General features: G+C 33.5%; 1 protein-coding gene across 2 annotated transcripts in view; it reads left to right on the top strand.

Moving 5' to 3' along the window:
* The window catches only part of LOC116024486, a 7,721-nt gene extending 1,677 nt beyond the window's left edge, over positions 1 to 6,044 (top strand). For both annotated transcript variants that reach the window (XM_031265385.1, XM_031265386.1), the window contains 8 exons: positions 1,411 to 1,596; positions 2,176 to 2,268; positions 2,897 to 3,079; positions 3,181 to 3,283; positions 3,457 to 3,645; positions 4,207 to 5,246; positions 5,378 to 5,733; positions 5,813 to 6,044. In XM_031265385.1, coding sequence (XP_031121245.1) covers positions 1,411 to 1,596; positions 2,176 to 2,268; positions 2,897 to 3,079; positions 3,181 to 3,283; positions 3,457 to 3,645; positions 4,207 to 5,246; positions 5,378 to 5,733; positions 5,813 to 5,846 — 2,184 coding nt within the window. In that variant the 3' untranslated portion in view covers positions 5,847 to 6,044. The remainder of the gene's footprint in view (positions 1 to 1,410; positions 1,597 to 2,175; positions 2,269 to 2,896; positions 3,080 to 3,180; positions 3,284 to 3,456; positions 3,646 to 4,206; positions 5,247 to 5,377; positions 5,734 to 5,812) is intronic.
* The last annotated feature ends 5,262 nt before the right edge of the window (positions 6,045 to 11,306 follow it).

Genomic DNA, 11,306 nt, shown 5'->3' with positions numbered 1-11,306 from the left:
TTTTTTTTTTGGGGGGGGGGGGGGAGTGCTGTTATGAGTGATGTAGTATTCTATTTTCCATCAGATGTTATTATCCAATTTGAAGCATTTTGTTTGTGAACCATCCGGGGAGTATATGCTTTATGTTCTTCCATTTTATTTGACTTTTGAAATTGAAGTATTTAGAGTGTAATTATGTGAGGCTGACCACGGAACATTTTTGACGAGATATCATTGCTCACATTTACGTGCAAGATGACATTTTGTGGTGCTTGTGAGAGATTGCTGGTGTTTTGCTTGTCTTGATTCAATATTTGCTTTTAAATTCAAGACAGACAATTTTTTGGCTTGCAGGATATTAGTATTGTAATATAATTTTACTTTTTAACTTTGCTTAATGCTCATATTATTTATCACAGTTTTTCTTTTTGTTGAATTTTTAAGCTTCTTTTGAAATAGGGCCAGATAGAAATGCAGTGTGTTTTCATCTTATCAGATTACATAGACAAATAAGGAAATTAGGCTTTGACTGTTCTTGGACAGTAATTCATATCCTCAAAGTTTATTTAATGTCCAAATTTTAAATATTGCCACTAACCTTTGAAATACAATTTGAATCAAGGGAAATGAAGTTGAAATTTAGTGGAGTTGATGCTTTTTAGCACTAATAAAATGTTCATACTACACTTTGTTTGCTATAGTACATTTTCATGTAAAAGGACCAATATTTTATTCTATTATAAGTATCCTTTCTAGTCCTGAAGTTTCTTGTTCTTGGCCTTCTTTCTCCCAATAACTGATCTGTGGTAAAGCTTGATGATGGATAAGCCATTCTTAGTACTTCTAGATGTTAGAAACCCAAAGAATATACATAAAAATAATAGAGCTTCCAAATATTAAATGTGCCTTTTCATAAAAGGAAAGAAACTATCACTGAAATCAAGTAATGTATTGAGTCACTGTTCTAATTTGAATATCAAAGAAGCATGATTTTGCAATACATTCATTGCAAGTGAACTTTTTGGAGGAATTCCATCAATAACTCACATGTTTGAATACTGTGCAAAAAACAAATCCCTCACCCACCCCTCCAAAAAAGAAGAAAAAGTTGAACATCTAAAAGAAAGAAAGAAAAAAAAGTACAATGAGAAATGAAGACATTATAGTAACTTAATTTAAGCAAAGATTGATGACTTTTTTTTTTGTCACATAGAAAACCTAATGCTTGTTATCTAATTGCCATTAGCTAATGTGTAATTCTAGATGATCCACAATACAAAAGAACTTGATATGCAATAATTATGTGCTTGAGTAGTGTTCTTATACTGTGATAATTATAATTTACTGTTACAGTTTGTTTGTTTAATTTTGGTATTGAGCACCTATATCATAGCTTTTTTTTCCATTAAAAATATTTGGTATTTTTTTCAGGTTTTTCCTTATGGATCAGTGCCACTAAAGACATATCTTCCTGATGGAGATATAGATTTAACTGCTCTTAGCGTTCCTGATAATGAAGAATCTTTGGCACGTGAAGTCCTTGCTATTCTGCAGGCAGAAGAACTGAATGAAAATGCTGAGTACCATGTCAGGGATACCCGATTCATTGATGCTGAGGTTCTCTTTATTTTGAATTTTTAATGGTTTATATTCTTGTGCATTCTACACAATTAATAAATTGGTTGCAACTTGTGAGCATTTGCATTTCGTATTTGTTCGGTTCTTTCCGGCATTATGGGTAAATTTTCCAGTTGCCACTATGTTGGGGTTCAGGACTTAGCTTGGTGGAGGTGGTAACCCAAGTCCCTTTCCAAGTTAGAGACTTGGTTACGGATCTTATTGCCCCCATCTCCCTCTGATACCAAAAGGTTAAAATAAAAATTAAAAATTCCACCTGTCACTATGTTAATGTATGACAATATGACATAAAGTATTAGGGTTCAGAAATGTAAAGCCGCAAGTCTTCTCTTTGAAAGTTAATGAGCATTATTTTGTGCATTTGATTCTGATGTTAAATATGTTTCATCTTCTGCAAGCGTAATTTATAGTGTGCTTACTTAATTTTGATTTGTTATTTAACTGTTTCCTAAGCAGATCTTTTATTTGATAATTTACAAGTAATTGGTTACATTAATGTTTCACAGATCCATGTATTTCCTTTTACTGAGATACTTGGATTTGTTTTTTTGGTAACAGGTTAAGCTGGTGAAATGTGTTGTACAGGATATTGTGATTGATATATCTTTTAATCAGTTAAGCGGGCTATGCTCTCTTTGTTTTCTTGAACAGGTAAGATATCAAGGCTTCAGTCCTTCATCTTTTTGGTGCTTTGACGTCTGTTATGTGATATTACTTGATTTATTGTGGGCAGCAATTTAAACATATTTGTTCAAGTCTATTTGTTCAATTTATATAACTAGAAACAATCAATTAAATGATTCTGTAGAAGATTTTACCAGTACTTAATTTTTCTTTTTATTTTTATGCTGATTGTTTAGGTTCAATACTCTCTCCTATTAGGAATTTTGCAGTTGGTTGATTTTTTTTCTTTATATGCCGATAATTTAAATTTTTCTCATGCTAATTTGGCAACTCTAGTTTCTTTGGACTAACTCTTTCCAGTTGATGATCTAGTGATAATCTGCAATTCCCTCCTTCTATGTGGTTCAGTGACCTGATTCTGCCCTGCATGTGAATAAAAATAATGTGTTTTCTTTTTAAAAGTTTACCTTGTACTTAAATATTTTCAATCTATTTGAGTTATCTTCCATTTGCATCCGAGTCCTGTTATGTTTTCCAATCATAATATTTTAAATACCATTTAGTTTACACTTTGATTTTTCATTCTCAAACTTTGAAATCTTGTATTTTCTGGCTGTTATTTTTCTTGTTGACTTCTCTAATTCTTTTGAACCAGGTAGATCGCCTTGTTGGGAAGAATCACCTTTTCAAGCGAAGCATTATGCTGATAAAGTGTTGGTGTTATTATGAAAGCCGCATTCTTGGTGCACATCACGGTCTGATCTCCACATATGGATTGGAAATACTGATCTTGTATATCTTCCAATTCTTCCATGCATCCTTGAACACTCCTGCAGCGGTAATTAAAAATGAAACTGCACTTGGGATTTTGTATTATGCACAGGTTATGCACAGGTGCTTTTGCAAGTTTATTTATGATAGTTGTTTGGTTGCTTTTAGGTTCTCTATAGATTTTTGGATTGCTACAGCAGATTTGATTGGGAGAAGTACTGTATCAGTTTGAGTGGTCCAGTTTTCAAATCCTCCCTCCCTGAGATAGTGGGTAAGATTGGATTGTTTTTAGAACTTGACTGTTTTAAATACCTGTAACTTTCTTGTCTATTTCCATGCTTTGTATATTGATTATTCTATTTTTCTTTCGGTTATTTTATTTTCAGGATGGAAAGAACGATGTTTTCTTCAGTTTTACTTATGATATTTTATTCTCATTTGCAGTTGAGATGCCTGACAATGGAAGGAATAGTTTGTTGCTTAGCGAAGAATTTTTGAGGAACTGTATGGAAATGTTCTCAGTTCCATCAAGGACCACCCATGAAAGTAACAAAAGAGTATTTCAACAAAAGCATCTTAATATAATTGATCCGTTGAAGGAAAATAACAATCTTGGGCGAAGTGTTCATAGAGGTATAGTAAGCTTTAATCTGTATTTCTTAGACAAGATTTTTCTATTGGTTTAGGAAATAAATCATTATTTAGGTAACCCCTTTTCCTTTTTTGTTTAGTCTGTGGAGAATATCTGAGAACGGACAATCTTGTAATCTATAGTAGGCTTTGTTTAAAGAAAGTCATCCTAACATTTAAAATATAAATTTAAAAGTATATTTACATCCCACTTTGCAAAAATAAACATGTGAATAAATTTTTAAAAAATAAGTGCTGACATGTAATTGTTTTTGACGGTAATCAAAACTTTTTCTTGGCCATATGATTTGTTTGGAAACTTGATTATGAAAATAGTAGGTGAGTCGTACTTTAAACACTAGTTCCTTCATGTGGTCTGGATCGGATAACACTGTTTTTATGTAAGTAAAGCTTTTTGCAAGTGTGTAAAGACTATCCATTGTTCACATAAATTTCTAAATATGGAAAAATATGCGTTAGATTATTTAAAATGTAAGCTGTGATACTTACCCTAGTTGCATTTGAACAGTCATCTCACTCCTTTCTCATTGTTGTTATGTGCAGGTAATTACTACCGTATATGTAGCGCTTTTAGGTATGGAGTGCGCAAGCTTGGCCAAATCCTTTTATTACCACAAGATAAAATTGGAGATGGAATCAAAAAGTTTTTTTCAAACACCATTAAGAGGCATGGATACAGCGATTTAGGTAATTTAAAGAATTCAAGCCTAAGTATTGATGCTGACAGTTCTGGGATATCATCGTGTTCAGCATCCCTTGCTGAGTTTTTCTGTGAGGAGGAGTTACTTTTGAAATCATCTGCTGGTGATTTTGATCACGATGCTTTAGAAGTGGAAGATAAATGCACTTCTATGTTGACAAAGGCAGTTTCTTTGGAGATGGCAGTTCTGCAACAGTGTCTATCTGGTGATGCAAATGACCTTTCCACCTCTACTCATCAGGACCCAAGTTCTGCAAATGAAACCTCAGATGGTGGAACCTACAGTGCTTCTCTTTATGGCCGAACGCACTCTGCACAGAACTTGCCCTTGCCCTCCACTAAGTTAAGTGCAGAAAGTGGGAGCTGTGAGAATGGGAATGTATGTCAAAGTGACAGATCTGATTCTGTGGATGTGGATGAGAAGTTGGGCTCTGGTTCTGAACATGGAGAATTTCGCCCAGGGTGCAGTAGTGGCTGCCAGCTTGGAACAGAGTATGGTGAGGGCTTTGGTTCAGCAATATCAAGTTTGAAGACCTGCACTGTAGAGGATGCTTCACTGGATTTTAGGGAAAAGGATGTTGCTAGCATAGCTGGAGATTCGGAAGTTTGGAATCCTTTGGCTGACCTCACCGGGGATTATGATGGTCATATTAGGAGTTTGCTATATGGAAAGTTTTGCCATGGCTATACTTTGAGTGTAGCAGGGATATCCCCATTTTGGTTTCAAAACAATGAATTATTGCTCAGTGACCAACAAAGCATGCCACCTGTGTTTGTAGGACCCATGCTTTACTCTGCTGGGAATGCTGTACCATCCACTGCGACGTACAATTTTGAAGAGAGATCGAAAGTGCGTGGGACTGGAACTTTCATTCCAACCATGGTACTCACTCTTCTTCATCTCATTATTATTATTATTTTTATTGTTGTCACCTTCTGTTAATTATTAGGCAGATTGAGAGTGACTCATTTTCTTATTTTGGTCATGCCCTAACATTACAAATATTGTTCAAGGTTAACACTTACAGGGATGACAGAGCATTGAGAGGAAAGGGGAAATACAGGGCTTATGGAGGCCATGGTCTGCTCCACCGAAGCACTTCTAGCAGAGGATGGGCACCTGCATTGCCCAGGGATAGTGCTTCTGAAAACAGTAGCAGAGAGGGTTCACATGCATGGCCTGCAGCAGCTCAAGAGCGCGGGAAATCTTCTGGATTCAGGCCATCTCATCATTCAGCTGGAGATTCTCGTGTTGGTGAATTTGGATATGCGAGGCAATATCCCGAGGGTGGCTCATCTCATGAAAGGGCCACAACGAGATTCTCCCAGAGAGTGCCCTGTGCGAAACCTGTTTGGGGCAGAAAAGATAGGTAGGAAATTTTTTTTTTTTTTTTTTTTTTTTTTGGAGTGTATCCAATATCATGTTAATCCCTGTCTGTCTCATTTCAGGCTTGCAGATCAATCGTTGGCCCCTGAAGAATGATCTCCCCTCTCCTCTTTGCATGTGAAGGGAAAGTGTAGGTGCTAACTGAACTGTAGAGATGGTATAGGTGACTGACTTTTTTGGTTTTCCCTATGTTAGTTGTTTTTGGCTGGTGAGGAATGTTTGTAACAATGTTGGATGTTTTCTCCCCCCCGTGCCTTGTATCAAATGGAAAAAGAAAAATATATTGCATAGTTATTTGCCACTTGTTTTTTTTTTTTTTTTTGTTTTTTTTTTTGTTCTTGGTCTGTGTGCAAAAGTTGTGCAGGATAGGAGCAATATTTGTGCAGTGAGTGTGCAGGTCAGGTGGGCTTTCAAAATCCGCCAGCAATATTTGTGCAGTGAGTGTGCAGGTGGGCTTTCAAAATCCGCCGCCGATTCATTATTATTAGGGAAAATAACACTTTTTCCCTCTATGTTATGTGCTTATAGCACTTTCCCCCCCTGTGTTATTAAAGTAGCAGTTTTTCCCCTTGAAATATTAAATTGACATTGTTACCCTTAAAAATAATTATTTCATTTATTTTTCTTCTCCAACCAATTATTACTTATAGGTATGGATGATCACGATTCAGTTCGAACCTAACCAAACACTGTAGTAATCATACTGAAATAGTACGGACGGTTCTGGTTACGATTCATAACCGAAAAAATAAAATTAAATAATTGTTGAACCGTGAACCGGAACTTAACCACAGTCATATATAGTAAAAATGATCAAACATTTATTTTGATAAATCGGTACGGTTCGGTTCCAATTTTGATTTTGAACCGCCAATCAAAACTTATTTATTTATTTATTTTTATAATTTTATTTCTAATTTAAAAATAGTCTAAATTCAACAATTATTTTATTTTATTTTTTCGGTTCTGAATCGTAACCGTAACCATCGTCTATACTATTTAAGTTCAGTTGCTACAGTGTTCGATTAGGTTCGTATCGAACTGTGATCTTCCATACATATTAGTAATAATTAGTTGAAGAATAAAAATAAATGAAATGGTTATTTTTAAGGGCAAAAATGTTAATTTAATATTACAAGAGAGAAAACTACCACTTTTAAAATAATTGAGGGGGAAAAACTGTCACTTTAATAACACAGGGGGAAAAAGTGCTATAAGCACATAACATAGGAGGAAAAAGTGTCATTTTCCCTTATTATTATTATTATTATTATTATTATTATTATTAATTCTTCTGTTGACGTCATGCACGTGGAAAATAGAGAATGAAATTCCACGAATTCAGCTAAGCTACTTCTTTAATGTAAATTACAAATTAGTTAGCTAATTTCATATCCGCCTATTGCTGACTTTCTTTGTGTTCGACGCCAAAAGCTTATCTGCTTTTGAAATTCAACACTTTTTAGTCTGACCCTCATCACGTGCAAACAGTAGCAAGTTTCAAGTTGTATTCTTGTTTTCCTTTTATGCCATTCACAAAATATGTAATACAATTTTATTAAAATTATAGTATTACAAGTTTCAAGTTGTTTTCTTTTTTTCCTATTATGCTAGACGACAAAATATTTAATACTCCGTACAATTTTACTAAAAATATAATATTATTAGTAATGATGTAAAGTGAGTCAAGTTTTGTTAGAGCATCCTTATTAGTTGATGATTTTTCTTAGTTTTTACATGTCCAAGTAGGAGGGATGAGAAAAAAAAAAAACAGAAATCTGACCAAAAAAAAAATAACAATGAACAATAACAAACCCAATTGGTGCGTGTATGGAAAATTATTGCATGGACCATGGTCCACACAGTTGTGTGGACCAAAAATAAAAAGTACATTATTTTTGTATTGAAGGTACATTATTTTTATACTGTATGTACATTATTGATAGTATATATCAAATAATGTACCTTCAGTACAAAAATAATGTACCCTAAAATAATGTACCTACAGTACAAAAATAATGTACCTTCAGTACAAAAATAATGTACTTTTTATTTTTGGTCCACACAGCTGTGTGGACCATGGTTCATGCAATAATGATTGGTGCATGTATTGCACAGGCCTAGCTGGGCGCAGATGTAGCCCAAACGCACGACCCAAGCAGCATGTCTTCTCCAATTTTTCTCAGCTGTGGGGCTCATAAAAAAACACAACTTGCAGGAGAAAAAACCCAAAAAAAAAAATAAAAAAAATCATCCCTGCATTAGTTAAAAATCCATTTGGTGATTTTTGTTTGCAAAAAACCATGATAGATATATGCATTGATGGGGATGGTCTTAATTTGGTTTGGGCCTACTTGGGTCATACTAATGTGGATCATGCCGCATCACCGCACATTAAAATGTAGGTTGTGTGGCCTACCCGACATTTTTAAAATACAAGTTTAGCTTGGTCTAGCTTTAAATTATTAAAATATTTTAATTAATAATTTTTTTTAGACATAATGCACGCGCTAACAATAGCAAGTTTTAAGTTGTTTTATTATTTTTTTCTTTTTGTCACTAACAAAAGATTTAATACAATTTTGGCATGATGCTTTATATCAGTATATGGGATGGTGTTAGGTCAGCCTTTGCCCAATGTTAGCTAGGCCTGGTCGCTTTAGGCTAAATTACTTTGATCCCTTATTCGTTTTTTATTTTTATTTAAACTTGTGGTTTAAATGTAGTGATTTAAATTTCTTATGATATCACCTTTTATAAAGAGTCTCATATTTATATATTGAATGATAAGAATCTTTATGTATTAGTGTCTTCTTCTTAAAAAAAAAAAGAATCTTTATGTATTAGTTTGAATTTATTCATTCTAACTAGTATTAATTTTAATTTTGAAAATTATAAGTTTTTAGTTTATAAAGTATAAATTTAACTTTGTAAACAAATAAATAAGATACAATTTAACACTTATACAAATATGTAATAAAATTAGAATTTTAAAACTAAAAAGTATCTTGCAAAAAAAAAAACACTAAAAAGTATAATTTATAGAGTTAAATAATTTTTTAAAATTTATGAATTTAAATATTTTAATATATTAAAGTGGGCTATGTTGGGCTTTGGGTGCTTCCAATATATATATATATATATATATATATATATATATATATATATATATATATATATATATATATTTTGGTCTACAAATTATTCTGTGGACCCGTCCAAAGATACACAATTTACATACTGAATGTTCACAATTTATTATTTAAAAATTCACACTTTGTGATGATCCTGTATTGTATTCACAAATTTCAAAACTTTTTCTCTCTCTTATTCTTGTTAACAAGTTTCTCCCTCGGGGAAAGAACTAGTACATCTAACACTTATGTTGACAACGAAGCAAATGAAGATGATGAGTCTGAAGATCGGTTGGATGAAATATTTCGCGATGTTGGAGAAGAGTTCACCGATCGATCAAATGAGTTAGATGAATTATTAAGTGATTCAAAACAACCTTTATGGCCAGGGTGTAGTAAATATACTCGGTTATCTGCTGTTCTGAAATTATTCAATTTAAAAGCTGGAAATGGATGGAGCGACAAGAGTTTTACAGCTTTACTTGGGTTATTAAAAGATATGCTTCCAGAAGATAATGAACTTCCAAAGAATACATATGATGCCAAGAAAATTCTGTGTCCCATGGGTATGGAGTATGAAAAGATACATGCTTGTCCTAACGATTGCATATTGTTTAGGAATGATTACAAAGAATTGCATGCATGTCTAATCTGTGGGGCATCTCGGTACAAACCAAGAGAGCATGTTGTTGGTAAGGCAAGTTTAAAAGGGCCACCAGCTAAAGTTTTGTGGTATCTCCCAATTCTTCCAAGATTTAAGCGTATTTTTTCAAATTCAAGTGACGCGAAAAACTTAACATGGCATGTAGATAAAAGAATATCTGATGGAAAGCTTCGGCACCCTGCTGATTCTCCTCAATAGAAAACCTTTGATAATGCTTTTCTTGAATTTGACCATGAGTCTATAAATCTTAGACTTGGACTTTGTACTGATGGTATAAAACCTCACGGAAACCTAAGTAGTAAGCATAGCTCGTGGCCAGTAATGTTGGTGATTTATAATCTACCTCCTTGGTTGTGTATGAAACGCAAATATGTATTATTGTGTTTGATGATATCTGGGCCAAAACAACCAGGTAATGATATAGATGTCTTTTTGGCACCTTTGGTTGAAGATTTGAAAAAATTGTGGGATGAAGGTGTGATAGTGTTTCATGCATACTTGAAAGAGAATTTTAAGTTGGAAGCTATGCTTTTTTGCACAATCAATGACTTTCCAGCTTATGGAAACCTGTATGGGTATAGTGTCAAAGGACATAAGACATGCCCTATTTGTGAAGATAATACATGCTATTATCAACATGTTCATGGTAGAAAGACAGTTTACATGGGTCACCGGAGGTTTCTTGATAGATTTCACCCTTATAGGAGATTAAAAAAGGCTTTCAATGGGCAACAAGACTATACAAATGCTCCACAATCACTGACTGGGATTGAAGTTTATGAACGTGTGCAAGGTATAAATGTTACTTTTGGTAAGACTCAAAAGCTAATATCTCAAAGAGGTAAGAGGTCTCAATTTGTTATTTGGTCAAAGAAGCTGGTAGAGTTATGCACTCAAGCTGATGAGGTATGCATTCTTAAAACTTTTGGTTCTTAAAAAGTATTTAATTTACTTTTTACAAAATAGTAATTGTTACTTATATTGAACAGTTAAAAATAATGTCCAAATTGACGATTGAATCCGCTGTGCAAAAATCTTCTATTGATATGATTATAGTTTATCCGACTTCTCTGAGTCCTTTATGTCAAAAGGCATATAAAGTTGCTCGAAAACTAGAACAAAATCTTGTGGTGCATATGTCTCGTGGTATTGTGGGCGACATTGAATATGATGTATATCTTGAGAAGTTGGAGATCATGCGGTTTTTGAATATGGAGACGATGAATATTTCTTGTTTGCAGTTTTTTATAAGGTATAAGTTCTTTGCTATTATTTGTTTATAGTATTTCTCATTTCATTTATTAGATATATATATGAATGGATGTATTTTTGTAATAGGTGTCTGTATAACGAATTTCATTTGGCATCAAAGACCACGTATGGCTTTATAGATCCATCTTACATTCAACCAAAATTGACGACTAAAGCACAACGAACATGGTATATAAATGTCACCATGCAATACGGACAGAAAAAATGTTATTTAGCCCCTTACATTTATAAGTAAGTTTTAATTGCTTTAAATAAAATAACTTAAATACAATGTGCTTTTATTACATATTATATTTACTTACAACTAATAAATTATTTGTTTGTAGGGAACATTGGATGTTGATGGCAATTTGTCCACTATTATATGAAATCTATTGGTTTGATTCCATTGGACGCGAACCACGTCAGGACATTAAAGACATAGTTGAAACGTCGTACGAGATGCCCACAGATTGGACATGTACGAGATGCCCACAGATTGGACAT

The sequence above is a fragment of the Ipomoea triloba genome, chromosome 7 (genome assembly GCF_003576645.1).
Source record: "Ipomoea triloba cultivar NCNSP0323 chromosome 7, ASM357664v1".
Taxonomy (NCBI): Eukaryota; Viridiplantae; Streptophyta; class Magnoliopsida; order Solanales; family Convolvulaceae; genus Ipomoea; species Ipomoea triloba.
This window is presented reverse-complemented; position numbering and strand designations above follow the sequence as displayed.